We start from the raw sequence: 27,720 nt of genomic DNA, 5'->3' as shown, positions 1-27,720 counted from the left end.
CGTCGCATTTCTCTCACTCCGACTTAATAAGATCCCTATGCGATTTACTTCCACACATGTAAATGCCGACCCAAAAGCAACAGTTGCCAGCACGGTATACATACTATTGCTAATTCCTTTTGTTCCTCTTCATTTTTCGGATTTGTTTTGTTTGCATCTTTGCCTTCGCCGCTTTCATTATTCACGGCCGTCTCTGTTTTAATTTCCTCTGGTTTCGTTTCATTACATTCTTGTACTACAATTTAGACAGCTAATCAAAAAGAAAATAGAATATATTCAACACTCACCCTCCACTTGTACTTCTAGCGGAGTATCAATATAATCACTAGGACTTGCACCTGGTACACTTGCAATACAAAGTATATGCGCTGAGCAAACACCAAAACTGTTTAACAGCTCTGCTGGATTATTTGCGTCAATAACCTAAAATTCCAAAAGATAGTAATAGTTCAATTTAAAATGAAGAATGCGCGTCCAATGCAAAAGTAAAAGTGTTTTGGTGTATTGTGGTGATTTAGTGTTTTATTTTGCTGTTTAACACCACAGGTTCCAACCCCCCAACTGTAATCAATTTCAAATGATTGTGGAAAACAGATATCATTAACTTTAAAAATTATTATTATTCTACATGATAAAATAAAATTAATTGTATTAGCATGATATACAGGGTGAGTCTTAAATAAGTACAAATATTTTTAGCATATTCAATCCCAGAAACACGACTATGAGGTTTTTTTCGCGAGAAATAAATTTTGAAAAATTGAAATTTTTTGTTTTCTAAAGAATAATTTTGTAAAAATAAAAACAATCAGGCGCTCAACGAGGTAAATTTAATAACACTTTTGGGAAAATTTGGGAAAAATTTTTTCTTAAATCCATTTAAAACCAACCTGAAAGTCCAGCAAATAAAAAAACAGTGAAATCCACAAAATCAAATTGCATTTATTAGTTTCAAACAGAAAAAGATCAATCCGCCTGTGAGTATTTTTGTTTTCATTGTAATTTTGGTATTTTATAGAAGCATACTCATCTACGCTTTGTTTTTTGATCCTTGGCTGTTACGTCACAAATTATCGTTCAATTGTCCGTGTTTGTCATGAAAAAATAATGAAAACCAATATAACGCCGAAAATGATGACGTAACTGCCAAGGATCGAAATAAACTGTATTTTCGACTTTATGTTGCCGAGGTGAGGTGTATTAAAAAATTTTAAAAAAGAATTAGACCTCAGAAGCATAAAAACGTAAAATATTTGCTATTTTACCTAATAATATTAAAACAAACTATGTATTTTACATTATAAAAAATAAGTCTTTATTATTTTTAACTAAGGATAAAAGAGATTAATCAATAATTTTGTAATTAGAGTAATAATTCTTATGTTAATGATTAAAAAGCGAAAACAGTGTCTAGAAAGTCTGTATCATAATATCTTTCACGTACATTATAATTTTCTTTGTTTAAAAGACGCAATGACACATTTTTTGCTAATATCTCAAAATGGATTTATTTCGTTTTGTTTGATCGCTTCTCAATTATTAAAATAAACGTAGATACTTATAGAAAATAATAAATGTTTATATTAGGTCATATAAAATATTTGAATTTGAAGACTTTCCATCAAACTGAATGAAAACCTTGTGCATAGCTTTTAATAGAAGTGTTTTTCTTTCTTAAACGGAAAGTGACCATTAAAGAATATTTTTTTTCTACAGTTCTCTTACAGATTTTTCGGTACCGTGACTAAAATCGTTTATCCACTGTATTAAATAATTTAAATACCGAAAATAGGCGTCAACTCAAAGGCAGTTGAGAAGATGAACTGAATGCCGAGATCTCCCGAGAGCACCGTGTATATTTGCGCGGGACCTCCTACTTAACGCTTTCGCCATAGAGAACTATAGAATCTATTGTGTCTCTCGGTTATTTAGTTTCTCTGTGGCTCTCGTCTCCTTTGGCTCGTGCTCGAGACCGCCTCTAGACCGAGCGCTCCCAAGACGAGGCGAGAGCCCCAAGTACACACTCGCCTTGTCTCGTCTCGGGTCCCCTCGGCGAGCGTGTACTTGGTACAAAACGTGCAGAGTGCGAGGCGAGGGGGCCCGAGAGCAGGTGAGAGCCTCAAGTACACACTCGCCTCGTCTCGGCGTGTATCTCTAGTGTGTACTTGCACCATAAGAAGTCCCTCATGATCGGAAAGAAGCAGCTAATAGCATTAACACACAACAACGTCAGATTGACAGTGAATGGGACTTTGGTATGGATCAAGGTATTGATAGGCGTACATTTGGACCGTGTTATCCCGTCCTAGTATGCCTAGAGCACGTAAGAACTGGCAGCCTCCTGTCGATATGCGGCAGTAAACATAAAATCTTATATGATTAACGTAAATATTTTGTAGAAAGCCGAAAAAACGTTTCACAGAATGTCAACAGAAATAGGTATATTTTAGTCAGTAGTTATTCGGCACTAGTACAAATTGTGTAAAATTCTCTAAACTACTACTACTAAAATCTAAAAACATATACAAATCTTGTCAAATCAATATAATAAACCGGCAGATATTATCTAATTATTATTAAGATAATAAGTGTCAAACTTACAGTTACAATACTGGCTTGTTGAGCTGTTGTACATATCCAAACTAATGAAGACAAACGTGTCTCTAATAAAGCACCTTCTTTTTCATTAATAAGTTCTTTATCTAAAGATTCCACTTCATTTTCTGGAGACTTCAAGTTACCAATTTGTGGATCTTCAGAATAAAAAACGCTTCCCCCAACCTAGACATATAAATTTAATATTATATTAATAAAACTAGCCATAAAATTAATATATTTTAAATTAAATATTAACTATTTTTTGTATGTGTCAACCACGGGGGTGTCACTTGTATGGGAAAACAGGCAACAGTCAAATTTAAACGTGCCAGGACCAACGACAAAGAAAGCAACATCTGCCAGGCATTGGCTTTCTTTGTCACTCACATTGCTTAAATCATGATACCGCGGCCATTTTGTCAACAAAGAAGCTAGCCGGGCTGTCCTGGCAAGTGATTTCAAACAATTTTGCTTTTTTACAATATTAAATTACCATTTGGATGTATTTAATGCGATTATTCAGTTAACTGGTAAGTCAGAAATTACACACAAATACTTTATTCGTAAATACAACTAAGATGTAAACGTATTTTTAGATTTCAACTCTTGCAAAGACCCGCCGATAGAACTTGCCTGGCAGCGTACCTGTTTAACTAAACGTATTATTTCCTGATAATAATATCAAAACACGTAAGTACCTCTATAATTTATGATGAAAAATGATTTTGATTATGTTTTATATTATTTAAATACTTTCTAACCTCAAATAATAGTAAGATCCTTGTTTATATCGCACAGCCCGTTCAAAACTGTATTGTCTTCAAAAAATGTTTACAAAACAAACAATTATTACAAAAACAATGTCCTTTTAATCTGATTTATACCTCAGAAGGATGCCAGTAAAATTTTATTAAATCAACATTATATTATTTGGCCATTAATATGCAAAAAGGAACATATTGCCTTAACTTAAATTTTCTTTTACTTCTCCTGACAATGTTCTCTATATTCTCTATTTTGAGTTAGTAAACTTTTGAACGGGATTATGCGATATATAAAATACATAATATATCCAAGGGTATGATCTGATAAAAGTATTTTTTGATGCATTTTTTGGTTATTTATGCACGTTGGCTTGGTTTATGTTTTATTCAGCTTATATTTATTTGGTATAACAGTTTTTTTGCCTTTGGAATGGCATGCATTGAGGCTAGATAGTGTTCCATTAGATCATTAAAGGAATTTAAATTAGCATATATTTTTTGTCATATTAGTGTGTTATCATGATACAGGTAGTTGTATCATAGTGCCTTATGCATGTTATTTACCTATTATATACTTATGTAATGTATTATCAGTAATAGATGATAACATACTACTAAAATGTCTTTTTAATAGTATGTTTATCTTTCAATTCACTAGTTATTTGCAAAATGTATTTTGAACTAATTTAAGTCATTAATTGATCATCTTTCTTTTTTCAGGTTCCGGATATTCTTTTTTCATTGTTAAAAAAATATATATATTTCAATATTATTGTAATATAAATCGCAGCTCTAAAAAATAAATGATATTGTTTACTAATGTGTAATTTATTTACTATGAATTTTCTCTGAAAATAATAAGTCTTTAATAATATCATTGATTTGCTGTGTAAAGTTAATAGACATATTTTTTAATACATTAAATTATATTAAAGTAATAAAAAATATGTTTATTAACTTTAAACAGTAAGTCAGTGATACTTATAAAAATATTTTTTTTTAAATTTCCCCTCTTTTAAGGCCCGCCCCTCCAATTCCCCTCAATTTAGCTAGTACTGCCAGGCGACACCAGGTTGGCGTCTGTTTCCATTTTTTAACATGAAGTTAGCATTTCTTTAATGTACCTATTCTCTGGTGTCAACTATTAATTTTATAATAGATTGTGAAGTTTTGAGAATTGTGATTCCTACATTATACCATCTTATTTCTTTGTAAAATAAATTAAACTATTTTAAAGTTAAAATAACAGACACTGTCAAGGATTTTGTCGTTGGACCTTTGAATAAGAAGACTAAGGAAGGAGCATATCAAAAATCTTAGGTCCACCGCGATGGGACTCAAATATGGCCGACTTAAATTCCGGTTTATCAGTGCCGTTCTAATTTTATTTAAAAAATGTAAAACTATGATGTAGGGTAGACGTGGGGTAGACTCAATAATTTTTTATTTTTATTTTACGTTGTGAATAAATGTTGGTAGTTATTAAAACTGTTTGGTTTGGTATCTAAATTCTTTGACATCTAATCTTTGACAAGTAGTAAATAAAAGCAAAAATGCAAGAAAAAATATATAATTAGTTAATTTAAGTGAATTTCATATATGATCAGTTTACTACACGTATGTATATTACATATAGTCACTTACTAGCGAAAAGTTGTTCCATTATATCACTCAATTTTTGCCGAGATCTACCGCACGCTACACAACCAACTATTTTAGAGTCTTTTTCGATAAATCGCGATAGTGTCACTGTTAATTTAAGTTCTGCCACAATTTCCATCTAGATTTACTACCTTTATATAACTATCAGTAGTAGAATAAATAATAAATAACATAAAATAAGCTCCGTAAAGACAAATGACAAATCCACAAAATTTCAAATCAAATTCAAATGTGTCAAATGAATCGTCAAACAGAACTGTCAAGGATCCCCACCCTAAAGTCCTTTTTCCGCTCACCATGCATGGATAGCATTATGCTCCTTCATTAGTCTTCTTATTCAAAGCGTTGGAGAGATTATACTATTAATAAATTAATATTTTACCATTAAGCCTCCATCTTTAGTGTAACCACCCATCAAATTGACTCCGGCGGCACACCAGATTCGCATATTAGGCGTACTCTCGGCTAGGGGTCTACAGTAAACTGGAACAGGAACTGCTACACCACTTCCCGATTTACTTGTTGACGCGGAAGTCCCTACTTTTCCCGGTAAACTCCAGCCATACGCTTGTAATCTGCCATCGTCCTTTTTAATGTGTGCTCTAACCTATAAAACGTTTGAAAAAACTTAGAAAATAATTCTAATTGTTACAAAACACAAATTTTACCTGCCGATATTGTTCATGCCGTTCTAGATTCTTCCGCAGACTGTATTTCTCACCTAAAAAAATATGTTTTATGACTTACTATTTAAAATTTTACAGTTACTTACATAAACTACCCAATACAATAACCAGCTTTATAATGATTTTAACAAAACTGAAAGTGTATATACAAAAAAAACTACTAGAGAAATTAACGTAATATATTTAAAAATAAATAATAACAATTGACTAGTTTCTGGTAACTAGAAATATTATAAACAAGAAAAGTAACAACATTAGCAACCTATTTAACAAAAGCATGCAAAAAAGAAACAAAACAGCTGAAAAATTTAGTAGCCTACTTTAAATCTTTAGTTAATAAGTAACTCATAGTTAATAATAACTCAGATAAAACTATACGATTAATTTTTTAGTTTCAAATTGAGTGCTTCTTAAATAAATCTACAACTAAATAACTAAATTAAAAATGCACTGTAGAATATTAAAATATTACTTCTGTATCAAATTTAAATAAACACTTTCAATTATCCTTACTATAAAAATAAACATTTATTAGTTTTAACAATTACTGTTATTTTTATACAAATAAAATTTAAAGCCTGCCTCAAAAAATTATATTATCTACAGCACGAAATTTGAAATAGAATTTTCAAAAAAACTAAAAGATACAATTATTGTATCCCTTTAAAAATCAAAAAATGAAACTAATATACAGGGTTGTTCACCATATACGACACGAAGTATTGTAGCTAAACGATTAGATTTTTACAAATTGTAAGTTTTGAGTTCGTTGAAGGACTATTAGAGCTACAATTTAAAAATATTTTTACAAGATACAGAGTGTCCCAAATAGATAAAAACTATCAAAGTTGTATTTTTTTAAATGGAACACCCTGTATATTATTACATTTTTAGTTTCTACGATTAAAATAAAGGTAAATTTGATTACGATTTATTATACTTAAACCTTACCGTTTTTGAAATATTTTCAATTTTGTGAAATTGCAGTAAAAATTTTAAGGCTTCATTTCTCCAAGGGTATCAAAGTTTTCAATACTAAATATTTACTGTAGTTTATTTACTGATCAGTTATTGTGTTGCAATAATAAAAATAATACTACCTTATGCAGAGTGTCTAAAAATTTATTTTAAAAAATTATTAGCTTCAAACGGCAATAACTTGTTTAATTTAAATGGAACACCCTGTATATTTTACGAGAATCAGATGCACAATTTAATTGTCTATCAAATTATATTATACCATTTTTTACCTATCTCTTTAAGTTTCCGTAGAAAATGCATTTTCTTGTAATTTAGAACTTATTTATCAATATACCCATGGACTATTGACATTTTAGATTATTTTTTAAAGATGTACCAAATTTTTAAAGAGCACAGATACTAATATTGTCGATATAATTCGTTTATTTCATTAAAAATAAAAAAAAACTGTTTAAATATTTGTTAAAGAGGACCAATTAATATGATTCCAGTATTCAAACTACATTAACTGACTGTTTGCGTTGATTAATAATAATTGCTCCAAATACTAAAAAACTGAATTTTGTACGGGCATTAGACAGTGTGATAAAAGTAACACCTTAAAAAATGATATTTCATTTTTTAATAAATGCTTATTTATAACAACAGAGACTTTAATTTGATAACTTATTATTATATTGATTTCTGACTCAAATCCACATTTATTTATAATAATTTATTAACGAACACAATTAAGTATGTAATTAATTAGTATATTGGCGGAAATAATGGTGTTATATTTAATTAATGGTATACTATTATATAAGATAAGATAATTATTTAAAATAAATTTTTAGACACTCTGTATAAGGTAGTATTATTTTTATTATTGCAACACAATAACTGATCAATAAATAAATTTCATTAAATATTTAGTATTAAAAACATTGATACCATTGGAGAAATAAAGCTTTAAAATTTTTACTGCAATTTCACAAAATTGAAAATATTTCAAAAACGGTAAGGTTTAAGTATAATAAACCTTAATCAAATTTACCTATCTCTTTAAGTTTCCGTAGAAAATGCATTTTCTTGTAATTTAGAATTTATTTATCAATACACCCATGGAATATTGACATTTTAGATTATTTTTAAAGATGTACCAAATTTTTAAAGAGTACAGATACTAATATTGTGGATATAATTCGTTTATTTCATTAAAAAATAAAAAAAAAACTGTTTAAATATTTGTTAAAGAGGACCAATTAATATGATTCCAGTATTCAAACTACATTAACTGACTGCATTGATTAATAATAATTGTTCCAAATACTAAAAAAACTGAATTTTGTATGGGTATTAGACAGTGTGATAAAAAGTAACACCTTAAAAATGATATTTCATTTTTTAATAAATGCTTATTTATAACAACAGAGACTTTAATTTTGATAACTTATTATTATATTGATTTCTGACTCAATTCCACATTTATTTAGAATAATTTATTAACGAATACAATTAAGTATGTAATTAATTAGTATATGGGCGGAAATAATGGTGCTATATTTAATTAATGGTATACTCTTTTATAAAGATTTAAATAGTTTTCTCTTTGCATACAACATTATTGTTTTTAGCAAAACGCTAATATAACTAGAATGTCAATATATGATGTCAATATTCCATGGGTGTCAATAATAAAATGTCAATATTCCATGGGTATATTGATGAATGAGGTAAATTATAAGAAAATGCATTTTAGTTGCAAGGGATAGGTAAAAATGGTATAATACAATTTGATAGACAATTAAATTGTGCATCTGATTCTCCTAAAATATACAGGGCGTTCCATTTAAATTAAACAAGTTATTGGCGTTTAAAGCTATAAATTATCTAAAATAAATTTTTAGACACTCTGTATAAGGTAGTATTATTTTTATTATTGCAACACAATAACTGATCAATAAATAAACTTCAGTAAATATTTAGTATTAAAAACTTTGATACCCTTGGAGAAATGAAGCCTTAAAATTTTGACTGCAATTTCACAAAATTGAAAATATTTCAAAAACGGTAAGGTTTAAGTGTAATAAACCTTAATCAAATTTACCTTTATTTTAATCGTAGAAACTAAAAATGTAATAATATACAGGGTGTTCCATTTAAAAAAATACAAGTTTGATATTTTTTACTTATTTGGGACACTCTGTATCTTGTAAATTATTTTTAAATTGTACCTCTAATAGTCCTTCATCGAACCCAAAACCTGAAATTTGTAAAAATATAATCGTTTAGCTACAATACCCCGTGTCGTATGTGGTGAACAACCCTGTGTGTATATTGTAGAACAACTAAATGCCCGGTTAAACCGTGACCTTAAAATTTAACGACGCCAAATTTAATCATGAAAAATTAAAAACTCTTCAAATTGGCACTAAGAATTGTTAGGAAACAAAATAATATTTTTCGTCAATTAATTCTAGCCAAAGTTTCAAGTTAAATGTCTTAAGAAATAACAAAAAGAGAATAACTAATCAAATAAACTTTGGTATAAACAAATAAGATGATTTTATCACAGACTATAGTAACATTAAAACAAATACACATACATATTTGAAACATTCCAAATTATAAAGCTTTAGTTTCACAACTCTGAGACGCTTTAGTCATATATAACTATATTGCAACAGTCTTACGTTTATCAAAAAATATTATACCAATTCTACTAAGCTTATCGCACCATATAAATGTATATGTAACTGCGCTTATATACAATGACAGTATATATTGTAATTGACTTTATTGACTTAATTAATTACCATACTTGAATTAAAAACATAAATTAATATTAAAATTGTAAGATATAAGCAATTGTAACAAAAAATTAAAAAATCACTTTTTTGTTGAAAACATTAACCAAACTATGCTTGAAATTTAATTTCACTGACTTTTTCGAAAACCGTTCAACACAATAGTTACTGAAACGCAAAAGCTCTCATAGTATAATATTCTTTGCATTACTAAAAAATCGCAACTAGAAAAATATGACGGTTATTTTTATAATTATGTACAAGATCGTATCAAAAAATCAATTTTTCTAGTGTAGATTTGTAGAACAAAAAGATCACAGTTCCGTACCCATTTCAATCTCTGATCGATCCGAAATCCTTGGCAAAGCTTTAATTCCAGGGACAACCTAAACAACAAAACAACCTATTATAAATCTACCCTGTTAATATTTAAAGAGATAATATAACATTAGATGCTCTATGGCTTGTGTACAACGTTTTTATGCATCCATTTCAAGTAAGTTTTACGATTTTTTTGGTTAACTTTATGCAGGTAGCTGTCAAATTAAAACGTCAATTATTAAACGCACTTCGTGGCGCCCATAGATAAAGGAAATAAATTTAGATTGGAATGCCCGTCAAACTTTTGTGTCGCGAAATTATTTTGGGTCGCGACCGTTGTACGCGATCTGGCGCTGCTATAGCGGTTGCTAAGAACAACCGCAAACAAAAACAGAAATAATTTTCTCTTGTCAAAGTCAGAATCTTCAAAAATTATAAAATCTTTCAAAATCTAAACCGCTCTCATTGAAAAAATTCCGAAAAGTGTTTAAAGTATTCAATTTCAAAGTAATTATTGCTATCTTGTGAGTTTAATTTAAGTTGTTTTACTCAAATCCGTGATAATTGTGAAAAAGTGGCATTAAAAACTTAAAAAGCTGTGCTGTGAACTGTAAGTTCACACATCAATAAACGAGTCGTTGTAATTTTCCCTATAGCTTGAATTTTTTTAAGTGTAAGCTAGAAACGCTTGCATTTTTGGTAAAAATAAGTGGAATTGAGTGGGTGTTCGATAGTGGTCGCGCTATTAGAACTCTGAATTCAAAAATCGATATCTCGAAATTTATTAGATATAATAGATTGTAGTTTTTTCAAGAACTTTGTTAATATTTCTGCTGTATTTTCTTTGTAGACAGTATGTGAAAATCTTTATCAATAAAAAAATTACACAATTGCTGAAAATTGCTATACTCTAAAAGTAAATGGATGAATTGTTTACAATTTTTGAATGGAAAAAACAACCTTCAGAAATATGTCTAATGATGATAACAGCTCATAAATATGTCTAATGATTTTATCTAGTTATCTCTTGAAAAAAAAGTTTTTTAAAAATAAGCGGTTTGAGATCGTGATTTTACTTTACTTGATAGGGAAAGGCGTATCGGCAACGCCGCAACAGCACACCGTCGCATTTCTCTCACTCCGACTTAATAAGATCCCTATGCGATTTACTTCCACACATGTAAATGCCGACCCAAAAGTAACAGTTGCCAGCACGGTATGGTGTGTATAATAAAGTTTCTTGTATGCAACCCACTGATTTTATTTATAAAATTAAAAGAAAATAATAATAAATTTAAATAAATAATATTTATTTGGCGATATAATTCCGGAAAAGGCCGAACCGCTCCGAAATTTTCAAACGTTTTGGGTCGCGACAGGTTACGGACATTATCCAAGGTCCTAGTAGTGTTCCAAGGTACGGGTAGTGTCCCCATATGGCCACAGTATGGATACACGTAAGCCCCGTGCTGCTTCGCTCCCATTTCTAAGCCTAGTCAGTAGCTACGGCTGTATTGATTCATGGTGTCCTCATTCTGGCCTCTTTTGTTGTTTTGGCCAACAGGATCGCCGACAGACAGTATAGAGATATGAGCCTACCTCACGCTGCTACTCTTCGAAACAGGATTGCCTCAAGAACAGCTAAGTGTAGATTTAGGTTCAGATTTTCAGTCGATTTCACTTAATAACGTACATTTTAAATAATATCGTACAGACTATATTTAGTGGTTAGATTATTAAGAACATTTATGTCGATTTAGTAGTTACAATATGATTTAGATTTTAGGTTTCATTAGATTATGCCTTGTAATAGTATTTAACCACTATAATGATTATTAAAATTGTACAATGCTATTTACCATCAGAATTCATCATGAATAAATATAGCCATTAGTTTTAAGTAATATACAGCTGTGTTTTCTTTCTCTGTACATGCCTGGCGCCCAATATCTATTTCTTTTGTTTATTGTTATTAAATAGTTTTCTTTCCAGTGAAATACCTTATCCACGACTGCTCTCCGATGTAAAGCTGCCGTTCGCAGTGGGAGTTGTTATAAAAAACGCTACACATTATTTGGCGCCCAACGTGGGGCCTTGCGAAATTTTTACTCGTAACATTTCACTGGAGTCTGACAATTTTCCTAAGTAATTTTCTTACATTAATTTTTGTAGTTTAATCTTTTTTGGCATGATACAGAGGAGGAAACAGTTGTAGTTTCTCTTGATACGATTTAAGACTGAAATTTTTATTCTCCTATTTTTGATATTCCTATTTATTATTATTTGGGTCTATAGAATTTAGACAATTTCATACAACTATATCAGCTGTGTGTTTTGATATTTTTGATATTTTGATATATGTTTGAACCTGGTATACAGGGCGGTCAAAATTTAATGCTTGGATCTGATTTTTTTTTTATTGTTATTAATTAGTTCTTTCCAGTGAAATACCTTATCCACGACTGCTCTCCGATGAAAACTTGCCGTTCGCAGTGGTAATGTTTATAAAAATACGCTACAACGGTTCCAAACGGTCCTTTATAAAACCAAACCAAATCAGAAAATCAGTTTTAAAAAGTACGTACTAGTTAGGCCTTTAAATTTTTCGAATGTACCCGTATAAGTTCGAATATACAGATTCAAGTTTTAAGCGGTCAAAAGCTAGTTTTATGAATAATATTACAAAATAAACATGCAAAATCTACATATTTTACCTGATTAGTTGCGGTCTGATACTTCAAAGGAGGCATCGTAAAAGGTTTTTGAACTTTTTCATTTCCCGTGAAAAGATTTTGAAAAAAACGCCAAATACTTTTGTTACTATGTTTGTCCAACGTTGGTTCTCTTGATGCTCTTAACATCTGTGTCCAACGTACCGCTTCTTGTAACTCCATAAAACTTTCCTGTAGAAAAGCATATTGCATTAAAGCTGCTGAAACTTTATTATTTTTCCTTGTAAAAATTATAAATGCACCTTGTACTGATTTCGCTCCATTAGAACTCTGGCCATTTCAACTCTTGTAAATCTTTTTCTTTGCGCCATCGGTACATCTGCTTCCTCATCTGCATCCTGTTTGGCATCGTTTGCTTCCTTGAGCTTACGCAACTCTTCTTCAAGTTCTATAATTTTTTCTCTAAAATACGAAAAATTATTAGGTAAATATTCTAGATATATTGAACTGAATACCTCAGCTTCGTCCTAGAAACGTTCAAGGAAAGAATTTCTTCTCTGAGCATATCTATTTCCCCTGTTAGTTCATCTACTTTGGCAATAAGATCGTCCTTAACAACGTTTAAAGCGTTTCTAAAAATAAAATTAAATTAAATGAATAATTATATTATACATGTATTCCAATCTCACTTGGTAGCTAACAGCTCATTATTTTCCATTATAAGATTTTCGACCTCTTTGCCCATACCTAAAATATTTAAACATAATATTAAACCTTTAGAGTCAACAGTTGTATGCTAAATTATTTTTTTTTCTGCGCCCTAAAAAATCCTTCCTTTTAACGAAAAACACGTGCCGACGGGCAGTTGAAGTTTGCTATAAAGGAGAAACGTTAATAGCTATTGAAATGGCAATTTCAGTTGGCCGTCGGCAGGTGTTCTTATTGTTTAAAACAAAAAAAAAACATAAAATGCATATTTCCAGACTTGCCGCCGGCGCCGCCATCTTGCCAAGATGGCGTCCAAAATCGGTATTTTGTAAATATCTCGAAAACTATGCGTTTTTCGCAAAAATTTGAAGAGAGCAAAATTAATATTGTTAATTATAATAAAATTTCCTATAAAAAAGGTTATATGAAAATTTTCGCTAAAGTCAACCGTTTAGGCACAAAATCCCTGGAAAGTTTACAATTTTGCGTAAAGTATGATATACATATTAGAGATGAGCAGAAAATCGCAAACTGCGATTTAATCGCAGCGATTGTAAATTCGCAATCGCAACCTGTGATTCCTTTCCATAACAAACTGCGACTTGCGATTGAAACATATATCTGCCGATTTTGGATTTTTAGGCAACCAATATTACACCAGTTGCGATTTGCAATCGCAGTGGGCACGCGAACGAAGAGCTGCGAACGAAAATCACAGCATTGCGATTTTCGTTTGCACCGGCGGTGCATCGACACGGCACTGAGAAGCCGAACGATGAGCTGGGAACGAAAATCGCAATATTGCGATTCTCGTACGCACCGGCTGGCGGCGGCGCGTCATCAACACGGCATCGGCAGTGGGCAGGCGAACGAGGAGCTGAACGAAAATCGCAGCTCATCCCAACATTGCGATTGCGATTTTCGTTGGCACCGGCGGCGCGGCATCGGGAGTGGGCACGCCAACGAAGAGCAGCGATTGTGATTTTCGTTCGCAGCTCTCAACACATCGGCCTAGACTAGATCGCAAAATCACATTCGCCATCAGGGCCCCGTTATTTTTATGAAGCGTTGGAAAATAGGCTTATATATGTTTATATACCGCATAATATATATGTATAATTTTTTAGTTTTAAATTTTGATAATAGTTTTAGATTTATAATATAATTATGGATTTAGAAGGTTAAAAATTCTTGTTTTCGGTTATGACTAATTATAGTTACAGTTGCTCCCAGGTAATGATTCAGATAAAATAATTCATTCAAGGACAGTTTTGGATTCAAATTATAAAAAATGATCTATTTTTATCCTTTATTTACTAGAAGATATAGAGCACGAAAAAGAAACAGCCCTTTCTCTTTATTATATTTTGTTATATGTATATTATATTATTATAAACATTTTTATAACAATCCATAATATAATATAATTTTCTGAATATACTAACTGTTGTGGATCGGCTGCTATGTTAATTTAAATACATCCTTTACAATCAGTTTTTTCATTTTAGAGAAATTTCAAATATAATAAAATGTGATATTGTCCTTTTATTTATCTAAAAGTTCGAAAGTTTGCACTTGCACTGGACGGGCCGTATCAAAGCCGTCGGCGTCGGCTTCTTTTGAGTTACATATAAAGAAAATATTTTTAAAAGAAAAAAAAAGATAAAATAAACAGTTTTTTTTCTCGTTATCTGAATTAAGGTTGGCGGCAACCTTTTTTATAATAAATTTTTAGTTAGTATACCTACAGACTGTCTAAAAGCACATTCGAATATTTTGAACATTTTATGTATTTTTTTCCCTGTTAAATTTATTCGGTCTATTCTTATCAAAAATGTTTAAAAAAGGAAACTAAGTTATTTGTGGTTTGGTTTGGTTTGATTTTTTTTTGGTAATTGATGAAAATTTTAAGTGCAATATGTGTGCAGAGCAAAAATATAATAAAAAACACTTTAAAAGGCATATGGCATCGAAACACCCAACAGTTTCTTTGTAAGATTTTATTAAAAAAAAGTATTCCCCTATTTATTCTGTTTTTTCTCAAAAATTTTGGGATTGAGCTTCCCAGTTTACAGCGTATCAATTTAAAAATATCAAAATCGCAATCGCAGGTTACAGTCGCAGCGATTTACAAATCACAATCGCAGTTTCAACAGCGATTGGAAAATCGCAGTTTTGCTCATCTCTAATACATATAGTCGATTTTCCGAAATCAAATGTCGATTAGTGTTCACTAAAACTAGTTTTAGTTTAGTTTCTTCAATTTTGTCATGAAACAGCGGCGTATCATTAATTCGCTCATTAATTTATGAATAATTAATTGTCGTGCTGGACAGCTTTCATTGCGAACTTACCACCAGGTTCAGCATTGGTCTGGTTGCACCAAAGATGCCGACCAATGGGGTTGGAAGAAAACAAAAACAGACATTACTCCAGTCACAACGTTGAAAGATCCAACTCCAAAATCCCTATTGGCATTTTTATCCTGTAAACAACATAAAACCAACAACTACGGTAAAGCCTGCGGATGTAGAAAAGCAGGATTAAAATGTTCAATGATTTGTGCATAGTGCAATGGGAAATCCTGTGACAACGACACCGAAGTGTCACTCGACGAATCTGATGAAGAGGAGTTGGACTTGCCTGTAGATATCCCTCTGGCGGCTGAAGATGAAGAGTTGGACGTATTGAAAACCACCCTGATGAGCCCAGCACAGCAGACACGATCGACTTTGACATTAATGAGCCAGATCCGTCGGGCTTGTGCAGATAAGTTAAAGTTTTTAATTTATCTAGTGGAGTAGGCCTCCGTTAAATGAAAGAATTAACGTATAAAAACATTAAAATAAACGTGCCATGTACTTTACCTCTTGGGTGGTGTGGAAACAAGTACACATTTTCAATATTAAAATTAATTATTCATAAATTAATAAGCGAATTAATGATACGCCACTGTTTTATGACAAAATTGAAGAAAGTAAACTAAAACTAGTTTTAATGAACCCTAATCGACATTTGATTTCGGAAAATCGACTATACATAATATACCATATTTTACGCAAAATTGTAACATTTCCAGGGATTTTGTGCTTAAACGGTTGACTTTAGCGAAAATTTTCATAAAACCTTTTTTATAGGAAATTTTATTCTCTCTTCAAAATTTCGCATTTTCGCGAAAACCGCGTAGTTTTGGAGATATTCACAAAATACCGATTGTGAGCGCCACCTTGGCAAGATGACGGCGCCGGTGGCAAGTCTGAAAATGTGCATTTTATGGATTTTAGTTAGGGACCCCAAAACCTATAAACCTGCAAAGTTGCAAAACTTCCGGACTTTTTTCCAAGCAAAAATCCCCAATGACTGAACTAAGGGGGCTAGGACAAAAGAGTAGTTAAGAATAAAATATGTGACAGTTCCAACTATCAGTAAATCCGGTTATTATAGACTTAAAAAATCCACTTTACACACTTTATTAAAGACTTCCAAAGTATATCCAACGAGAGAGAGAGAGAGAAAGAGAGGCCGATTTCGATAGACGAAACATATACAGGGTTGTTCACCACATACGACACGGAGTATTGTAGCTAAACGATTATATTTTTACAAATTTCAAGTTTTGGGTTCGATGAAGGACTATTAGAGGTACAATTTAAAAATAATTTGACAAGATACAGAGTGTCCCAAATAAGTAAAAAATATCAAAGTTGTATTTTTTTAAATGGAACACCCTGTATATTATTACATTTTTAGTTTCTACGATTAAAATAATGGTAAATTTGATTAAGGTTTATTATACTTAAACCTTACCGTTTTTGAAATATTTTCAATTTTGTGAAATTGCAGTAAAAATTTTAAAGCTTCATTTCTCCAAGGGTATCAAAGTTTTTAATATTAAATATTTACTGAAGTTTATCAGTTATTGTGTTGCAATAATAAAAATAATACTACCTTATACAGAGTGTCTAAAAATTTATTTTAAATAATTTCTAGCTTTAAACGCCAATAACTTCTTTAATTTAAATGGAACGCCCTGTATATTTTAGGAGAATCAGATGCACAATTTCATTGTCTATCAAATTGTATTATACCATTTTTTACCTATCTCTTCAAGTTTTCGCAGAAAATGCATTTTCTTATAATTTAGGCCCTATTTATCAAGATACCCATGGAGTATTGACATTTTATATTGTTTTTAAAGCAATAAATGTATAAAATGTACAAGCTAGTAATATTATCGTTTTTAGCAAAACGATAATATTACTAGCCCATTTGTATGCAAAAAGAAAACTATTTAAATCTTTATAAAAGAGTATACCATTAATTAAACATAACACCATTATTTCCGCCCATATAGTAATTAATTACATACTTAATTGTGTTCGTTAAAAAATTATTCTAAATAAATGTGGATTTGAGTCAGAAATCAATATAATAATAAGTTATCAAAATTAAAGTCTCTGTTGTTATAAATAAGTATTTATTAAAAAATGAAATATCATTTTTAAGGTGTTTCTTTTTATGACACTGTCTAATACCCATACAAAATTCAATTTTTTAGTATTTGGAGCAATTATTATTAATCAACGCAAACAGTCAGTTAATGTAGTTTGAATACTGGAATCATATTAATTGGTCCCCTTTAACAAATATTTAAACAGTTTTTTTATTTTTTAATAAAATAAACAAATTATATCGACAATATTAGTATCTGTACTCTTTAAAAATTTGGTACATCTTTAAAAATAATCTAAAATGTCAATATTCCATGGGTATATTGATAAATAAGTTCTAAATTACAAGAAAATGCATTTTCTTCGGAAACTTAAAGAGATAGGTAAAAAATGGTATAATGTAATTTGATAGACAATTAAATTGTGCATCTGATTCTCGTAAAATATACAAGGTGTTCCGTTTAAATTAAACAAGTTATTGCCGTTTGAAGCTAATAATTATTTAAAATAAATTTTTAGGCACTCTGTATAAGGTAGTATTATTTTTATTATTGCAACAAAATAACTGATCAATAAATAAACTTCAGTAAATATTTAGTATTAAAAACTTTGATACCCTTGGAGAAATGAAGCCTTAAAATTTTTTCTGCAATTTCACAAAATTGAACATATTTCAAAAACGGTAAGGTTTAAGTATAATAAACCTTAATCAAATTTACCTTTATTTTAATCGTAGAAACTAAAAATGAAATAACATACAGAGTGTTCCATTTAAAAAAATACAACTTTGATATTTTTTACTTATTTGGGACACTCTGTATCTTGTAAAATTATTTTTAAATTGTACCTCTAATAGTCCTTCATCGAACCCAAAACTTACAATTTGTAAAAATCTCATCGTTTAGCTACAATACTCCGTGTCGTATGTGGTGAACAACCCTGTACACACGCCCACTGGAAAATTTGTATCTGTGGGTACTAAATCTAGTTACATTAATAAAATTAATATTTTTATTTAGAAAAATATCTGTTTCAGTGGTATATTTACAAAAATTTGCTGAAACAATATTACGGGTATATATTGAATAACAAAAATTATAAATTAGTGTTGTGTTGCTCGTAACTAAATGTAGTTAGTAATTAGTATTTTAATAAATACGGTAGCTGGTTAGATGGTTAGCAATTGAAGGGGTGCCTGCAATAACCAGGCAGCTCCATTTTAATAAATTTTGCTAGCCAAAGTAGGGAGCTCCAAGAGCTGCTCTGTTCTGAATACAACTGAAAGCAAGGCAGCTCAAAATAATGTTGCCATTTATGTATTGTTGAATTCAGAGACCTGATTGTTGCAAAGAACGATCGGACTATTTTTTAAAGGACAATTCAGTAAATATTTAATTTTCGTTAAAAAGTGGAGCTGCCTGTTTATTGCAGCCAACGGCTTCAATTTTTTGTTTATATAAATAAGGAATCGTCCAAAAATATTTATATACTTTTTAATTTTGCTACTTTTATATAATAATATAGGTATTTAGTACTCTGTAACTGAATTTGTCTTGTTGAAATAATAAATAATTATTGTTATCATTACAGCTAGTCAATATTTAAAACAATAATCCATGTGGAAGTATAAGTTCATAAGCTCTGGTTAGTAGCACCTCACCCAGGAAAAAACATGCTATTTGCAGTTACACTACAGCAAAAATTCTACTACAAAAAACGAGATTTGATATGTTAGTATATAATATAAATGAGGATTGATTTCAAATATATTCAATTAGTTTCGTTCACTTCGGAAATGACTTTGATTTATTTTACTTGACTTTAAAAGGGCATTCTGAATTGACATTTTCAGTTTAAAAAAATGTAAGTGGTAATAAAAAAAAGTATGTGGTACTCGAAATACAAGTATCTGGTACTAAACCATTCGTAAAAAAATATTTTTCCAAATATGCTAATGAGCCAACCTTCATTAAATTTGAGACTGATGATTAAAAATACGATTTGGGCATCTTATAACTGGCCAGGAAAAACAGACGATCAAATCAATTTTTCCAAAGCTTCTTGATTAAAAATTAATGATTTTAACACAGCCATGGCGCTCTACATTGAAATTTAAAATGCCATTTTTTAATTCAATTATGTCATAATATACTATGCATACCAAAGTTCGTTTTTTTATCTGAAAAAATTAAAAGTTAAGTACGTCTGCTGGATCTGTGTCTATGAAAGGAATGCGGACAAAAAACATTTAAATAAACAGCAATATATTTTATACGTCGACTTGACGAGTAGGTCACCGTAAATCGCTCCGCCCACTAATGTTATTGGCTACTTGCAAATTTGTCGAATTTTCATTGATGGGACGCGTCGTCTAATTTTTTACGAAAAACATGGAGAGAATATCGTTTCCCCTCTCACGGATACCCCGTAGCTACAGAACGGACAGACGTACTGTATAGAGGTGAGCCACTTTTGAAAAACATCTGGAATTGTATGTTACAACACTACGACCACAAATTATACAGATTATAAACTTTGTTTTTCGTGGTTCCAGTTTTCGGAATCGGCCACTAGTTAGGTTACTAGTTTGCGCACATAGCACGCCCACTTATGGCCTGTAAAATTGTGCACAGCGCCTGACCGGCACGGTTATTAGAGAGATATCGGAAAACCGAATAGCGTCATGCAGTATTTACGCGTACCTTATCATGGTTACGATATGCGCGAGTCAATTTTTAACGCAACACCCGCAAATAACGTTACCACCTGACGTAATTTGCGGATCAATTACACCAAGCTCTAATTCTAAATAACGTTTAAAAATTGCTTAAATGGGCATGTGCGGGTATTTGACAACCGGGGCCGGCCGGCGAGATCTTTTATTTTAGGTTATGTTTGAATCGTTTTGAATTATTATTTTAGTTTTATTAGGTAATTTGATATATTGCCCAAAATATGGATTCCACCTCTTCCAATATTAAAGAACCTATAAAGAGGCTTAGGTTTACAGCAGATGACGATTTAGCCCTTCTAAGAGAATTTGTTACTTGTTGCCCTAAACCCACTGGCAGACGTTGAACAATAAAGCAATGGAAATAAGCACTTTAGCTCTTTAGTTTTAAAATACCTAGTAAATAAAACAATTTCAAAGTTTTAAGTTTTTTAAAACAATTTTAAAGTTTTAAATTCAAAGCTTCTTTCGAATAGAATTCTTTCCGATCCGATAACTATAAATGAAGAGAGTTAATAGCACCTCATGTAAAGGAAAAAACACCTGGCCTTATTAACGTCCATGCACGCTGTTCGGTTTAGCGATATCTCTCTATTACGCTGTTTATTGTTATTTTACGCGAGTTTATTTTTGCGCACAGGAAATTTTACTCGTTTGCACATCGTCATAAAAAACAATTTTCGTAACACGAATTAGGGACAAGATTTTTATCTGTATACTTATAGGACACCTAATCTGAGCTACGACTATAAACTAAAAAACCGTAATAACTTACCATAAAAATTGTCGTTGACTGCCCATCCAAAGCGAATTTAAGAGACAAAGCAAAAATATATTAGTAAGTATAAAGTGCTATTATGGGGGTATATTTAGTAAATTTTAGTATGTAGTTTAATACCAGTTTAACAAATATGCCCAAGCAAAAAAGCAAATATCAAAAATTTTGATATCTAAAAAAATATACTTTATTTTTGTATTAAAAAAATTAGAAATATACACAGGGTTGTTCAATTTCCACATACGACACGGAGTATTGTAGCTAAACGATTAGATTTTTACAAATTGTAAGTTTTGGGTTGGTTGAAGGACTATTAGAGCTACAATTTAAAAATATTTTTACAACATACAGAGTGTCCCAAATCAATACAAAATATCAAAGTTGTATTTTTTTAAATGGAACACCCTGTATATTATTACATTTTTAGTTTCTACGATTAAAATAAAAGTAAATTTGATAAAGGTTTATCGCCCTTAAACCTTACCGTTTTTGAAATATTTTCAATTTTGTGAAATTGCAGTAAAAATTTCAAAGCTTCATTTCTCCAAGGGTATCAAAGTTTTTAATACTAAATATTTACTGAAGTTTAATTACTGATTAGTTATTGTGTTGCAATAATAAAAATAATACTACTTCATACAGAGTTTCTAAAAATTTATTTTAAATAATTTCTAGCTTTAAACGGCAATAACTTATTTAATTTAAATGGAACACCCTGTATATTTTAGGAGAATCAGATGCACAATTTTATTGTCCATCAAATTGTATTATGCCATTTTTTAGCTATCTCTTCAAGTTTTCGTAGAAAAAGCGTTTTCTAATAATTTAGACCTCATTTATCAATATACCCATGGAATATTGACATTTTAGATTGTTTTTAAAATAACAAATGTACAAAATGTACAGGTGCTAAAAATGATAATATTACTAGCCTATTTGTATACAAAAATAAAACTATTTAAATCTTCATAAAAGACTATACCATTAATTAAATATACCACCAGTATTTCCGCCCAAATATTAATTAATTACATATTTAATTGTGTTAGTTAATAAATTATTCTAAATAAATGGGGATTTGGAATCAGAAATCAATATACTAATAATAAGTAATAAAAATGAACATCTCTGTTGTTATAAATAAGCATTCGTCAAAAAATGACATAAAATTTTTAAGGTGTTACTTTTTACCACACTGTCTAATATACATACAAAATTCAGTTTTTAGTATTTGGAGCAATAATTAATAATCAATGCAAGCAGTCCGTTAATGTAGTTTGAATACTGAAATCATATTAATTGGTCCTTTCTACAAATATTTAAACATTTTTTTTTTTATTTTTTAATGACATAAACGAACTATATTGACAATATTGGTATCTGTACCCTTAAAAAATTTGTTACACCTTAAAAAATAATCTAAAATGTCAATATTCCATAGGTATATTGATATTGAGGTCTAAATTATAAGAAAATGCATTTTTTACGAAAACCTGAAGACATAGGTAAAAAATGATATAATATAATTTGATAGAAAATTAAATTGTGCATCTGATTCTCATAAAATATACAGGGTGTTCCATTTAAATTAAAGAAGTTATTGCCGTTTAAAACTAGTTATTATTTAAAATAAATTTTTAGACACTCTGTATAAGATAGTATAATTTTTATTATTGCAACACAAAATTTAGTGAATAGAAATACTTCAGTACAATATTTGGTTTTAAAAACTTAAATACGCCTAGAAATAAGAATATATATAGAAATAAAGCATTATAATTATTACTGTATTTTGACAAAAACCTAAATATTTCAAAAACGGTAAGATTAAAATGCGGTAAACTTTAATCAAATTTACGTTTATTTTAATCGTAGAAACTAAAAATATAATAATATACAGGGTGTTCCATTTTAAAAAATACAACTTTGATATTTTTTATTTATTTGGGACACTCTGTATCTAGTAAAATTATTTTTAAATTATAGCTCTAATAGTCCTTCAACGAACCCAAAACTTACAATTTGCAAAAATTAAATAGTTTAGCTACAATACTCCGCGTCGTATATGGTGAACAACCCTGTATATGTACTAAAAAACTACTATGACGCAACCTGGACGTTTCTAATCTGTAGCTTAATGAGCTCGGTACTTTAATGAGTAAGATAATACGAGGTTAACTTACATTATAATTTGTTAGACAGCGGTACAAAGAAATTACCAAGATTCGAGAAAAAAAAATGGTTTTAAGTAGAATTGTGTATGGTAACGTTCTATCTTTTTTAAAGAATCTAAAAATAATGAATGATTATAGAAGAAAGTTTAAAAATAATTTTTTTTTAAATCTTTCTATAATCAGTGACAAATTTTGACCAAGTTTTATATTAAATTTTAGTAAATGACGTCTAGTGATTGAACTCGCCAAAATTGTCATCGATTGTCAGGCCCAGCCTTCTTTGACGCCGATTATTTCTTTCTCAAAAATAAATAAAGAAAATAATATATTGCTTTAGTACAGCAAAGTTACTATAGTCTATAAAATGAATAACTTTGAATTTTGACCGTTATTTTTTACCAACATGACAAATATAAAATCCCTCTGTCAAAAAAGTTACTGATATTCTTTAAACTGAGTGCCTAAACGAATCAGAGAGGTAACTAACTTTTACTTTCGTGATATAGAAAAGGAAAATAATAAAACAAGTGACAGTTCTTCCTCTTCTTGCAAAAATCAACACTAAATGTCATAATTGCCAAAAGTAAAATGTCATCAGCTTTTGACATTTCTAAGTATCAGACCAATGCCGTCTCTAATAGAACAGCCTCGGAGAGAGATTGATGACGTCACGCTAGTTAGATACTACGGATTAATAAATATGTTGTAGAATACATGGAAAAGATGTATTCATGATACATGTTCATTCATAAACATTGTATTTTAAAAATGATATAGTTTACATGAAATATACATAATATACAGTTAATAAATACAATACATATACCTATTTATAGTATTAAATACTTTGGCAAATAAACTATGAACCACACAAATGCAGCAAACGTTTTACAATATACAAATAATGAATAAGTACATCAGATAATGGATAAAATGTAAAATATATTTTAAATTTTGGGGTTTAAAAATCGATCTAATTTAACAAAAAAACATTCAATATCTACTAATAGTTAGTGATATATTATTATTTGCATTCACAAAATCTATATGTATATTTTACAAGTATCAATGTTTGAAAATTATATTTGCAAATAATACAATATCATAGAAAAAAAGGCGTCAGCGATGGCTATGAAATATAGATCACTGTCATTTTATATGTAAAATTATTCTAAAATTTTTGATTTTCTTGGGATCTAGGTTCGGGAAAAACGCTGATTAAGTTTTCATTTGGTTTTTCATTATTTTTATTTGGCTTAAAAAAAACGTTTCGGGTAACATTACAGCCTTCATCAGTGTTGTGTCATATGAAAAAAATAGTGTCGAATATAATCCAAAAATTACATATAAAATATTCACACCACACACCACATAATGTTTACTACAATTAATAAACTAATATAAACTTGTCAAAAGATGACCACATATTTTTTTAAATTATTATTCTTAACACTAAAACTATCTACATTGACTGTGGAGTGCGAGTTCAGCCATAGTCAAGTGAGGCCGTTTTATTAGAGACGGCATTGCGTCAGCAGGGCCGCAAGTTGCTAACCTAATAAAATTAACACTAGAAAAGCCCGCGGGAACTGCCAAATTCGCTTTAAAAAAGTTATTCGCTTCACAGACTATATCAACAGGTATTTCAGACAGTATAAAAATTAATAAAGTTAATAAAATAAATTAATAAAAAAAAATTAATAAAAGTTAATAAAATTTTTAAATTAATCATACACCAAACTATTTGAACATTTTTTACATGTCGATACCCTCATAAATAAAAAAATACCGAGAGAAATAGAAATGGTATTAATGTGTTTACCTGATGATGCATATTCGCCTGGATGAACCCATCCACCTGTAATGTCACCGGTATCATCATCTCCATCTCCGTCCTAAAAACATATGTATAAAACACTATATAAAAAAGATAGGGGCTAGAGTCTACCTGAAAGCTCAGTTCTTGATATAGAGTGTTAGCACTTCGTTGTTCTTTCTTCGTATGAATTCGCCCACCACTATTGTTTGGAGGAGTTACAGGAGATGTCACCATACTTTTATTTTCTAAACTAACTAAATCTGTTTCTTGCGACTTTTCTACTTTTACTACTTCTTGTTTTGATGCCGAATTATCTATTTCCTTGTATAAACTAAATAAAATATAATATGTTTAAATAATTATACAGAAATACATAGAAATACAGAATTCCAAAATTTATTTTTGCATGACCTATACCACAGGTACTGTACCGTAAATATTATCCCTCATAAATTACTAATTAATTTACTCTTATGATATTGTTTTAAGGTAACTAAATAAATATTAGATAATCTAGAAATTAATATTTTTGCCGACATTTTTCTTATTTTTGGGCTGTATAACTAACTGAATCATTAGCATTAGCAACATCTTTCAATCAAATAAGAAATAAGCACCACTAACTGAAGGAAATATTTAAGGACTAACTGAAAGAAAGATTTCGATAGAGTAACCAAACTATAATGGCAGATTTCTGTAAGAGGAATATAGATGAAGATCAAGGCAATGAAGGTTATCGAGAGATGGCGCTATAGAACCGAAAATTCTCGTGTTTCCAGAATAATTGAGAGAGTAGTTGTAGTTCGCGTGTAGTGTATACTTGTATTCATTTAAAACTTCCCAATATGGCGGACTTCAGTATGGGAGGCTTAAAAAACGAAAATCTCTAAACTGGAATCGACTGTACTTCAAATCGTTCAAATTGATAATCTGTGGTAAATTCAATTGAACTCTGACACTTGGCTGACATTGACGTTTACGGTTCCTTTTTCTAAATGTTTTCATTATTTTTTGAGTTTTTATTCACAAATTCTACTTGATTTTGTTCTTTTATTTAACCTGCAACCTGCAGTACTAATTATATAGTTATAAATAATCTTTTCACCGATCAAGAATTGACGAATAGGCTGGAAGATATTCAAAATGTGTAAAACGCTTAAAAACGTATTAGAAAACAATGACTCGTTCACAAATTCGTGAAAATAAATTAGTCCAGATGTTTGTAAAAAGGTCTCTAATTATTTTGAGAAGTTTCCTCGTATCAGTAATTTTCAGGTTTGTAATATGTACTATATGATAATAAATACATTAAAACTTATATTTCAGGAAACAGCGCGGGCATTACAGATTGTTGTAAATCAGTTTTAAAATATAAAGAAGGTTTAAAACAGGTTTAAAAGTTGAGTTAGTAGAGAAGACCTAAATAAGGTAATGTTGGTAATGGGACCAAACATCAAATAACACTTGAAATATATAATTATGTACAATAATTGTAAGTAGTTTTTATGAATCTGTTTGATATCTATTGCATTGTTTTTATATTTCTTGAAATATATATTTTTTTTTACTTTACAGGATACACAAAGAATAATAAAAAATACAGTTACTCACTAAAAGCACTTAAGGTTTGTAATAGATGTGGTTAGAATATCAAACACCAAACCAAACCAAAAATTATGTTTTATTTTACTGGTATTCCTCACATTTGAAGGGAAAGTCATTTCATAAATAAGCAGGACATTGTATAGTACACTCTATATTAATAATTGTTTTCTATCTTTAAAATTTAGTACTGATTAACCTATAGTTGTGGTTGTGATATATTCTGATGTGTTTCTGGCAATTTAAAATAAATGGAATAAAAAATAGTGGAAATAATCGAAACGTTTTGTCTGGGTCTCAATCACAAAACAAAAAATACAAAAATGCCGAATAATCGTGGAATCTGAAATAATCAATAATGACAATAATCTTCTCTTCTGACAAGCTAAAAGAACAGGCACATTCAGTTAAAAACAATTTATTACTCCGATTTGCTCCGTTTATCAACAGATTTACGTTATCTCCTTCTAGAGCTAAGAAATAGAAAAAGCTACTGACAATCTAATTAATCCTGTCAAATGTTTAACTTGCAAAGTTGCAAACTTCCTTTTTTGACCGCCTAAACGCTATGCGCGTCTGGGATGCGCGGTGACAAAATAAACTTGTCTACGAAATGCCCTATTCCACAAGCCCTCTCACTTTAGTTATTAGTTTCTCTCTGGGTAAGAGACCGCCAGGAAACAAGTTCCGATTCGTAATCTACGACCTCAAAATAGGCTGTATACCAATTTTGGTGAAAATGGGCCGATTTCCACTTTTCCCAATAATTACCGAAAATAAATACATCAAACCCATAAGAATTTTCCATTTATCAAAAGAAAAGTCAAACAAAACTGACAAAAAGAGGTTTCAAAACATCTCTACCCTATTTAATGTACGAATGAATGAAAAAATTTGACTCCTTCCTAAGCCTGTTTCTATATCACAAAAATAGATCAAATCCTATTAGATATAATATTTAATTGTAACTCTTAAGTGATATTA

General features: G+C 30.1%; 1 protein-coding gene across 4 annotated transcripts in view; it reads right to left on the bottom strand.

Annotated features, from left to right (window-relative positions):
* The window catches only part of LOC115880932 (JNK-interacting protein 3), an 87,633-nt gene that overhangs the window by 34,357 nt on the left and 25,556 nt on the right, over positions 1-27,720 (bottom strand). For 3 of the 4 annotated variants that reach the window (XM_030898264.1, XM_030898266.1, XM_030898262.1), the window contains exons 6-18: positions 25,264-25,465; positions 25,138-25,210; positions 21,139-21,156; positions 13,163-13,220; positions 12,989-13,105; positions 12,776-12,935; positions 12,516-12,704; positions 9,809-9,866; positions 5,693-5,745; positions 5,407-5,631; positions 2,602-2,781; positions 288-423; positions 105-235 (exon numbers count right to left, since the gene is read on the bottom strand). In XM_030898264.1, coding sequence (XP_030754124.1) covers positions 105-235; positions 288-423; positions 2,602-2,781; positions 5,407-5,631; positions 5,693-5,745; positions 9,809-9,866; positions 12,516-12,704; positions 12,776-12,935; positions 12,989-13,105; positions 13,163-13,220; positions 21,139-21,156; positions 25,138-25,210; positions 25,264-25,465 — 1,600 coding nt within the window. The remainder of the gene's footprint in view (positions 1-104; positions 236-287; positions 424-2,601; positions 2,782-5,406; positions 5,632-5,692; positions 5,746-9,808; positions 9,867-12,515; positions 12,705-12,775; positions 12,936-12,988; positions 13,106-13,162; positions 13,221-21,138; positions 21,157-25,137; positions 25,211-25,263; positions 25,466-27,720) is intronic. The other variant, XM_030898263.1, reaches the window with a different exon arrangement.

Source organism: Sitophilus oryzae, unplaced genomic scaffold (assembly GCF_002938485.1).
Source record: "Sitophilus oryzae breed Bouriz unplaced genomic scaffold, Soryzae_2.0 scaffold_1660_pilon_pilon, whole genome shotgun sequence".
NCBI classification, from domain to species: domain Eukaryota; kingdom Metazoa; phylum Arthropoda; class Insecta; order Coleoptera; family Curculionidae; genus Sitophilus; species Sitophilus oryzae.
This window is presented reverse-complemented; position numbering and strand designations above follow the sequence as displayed.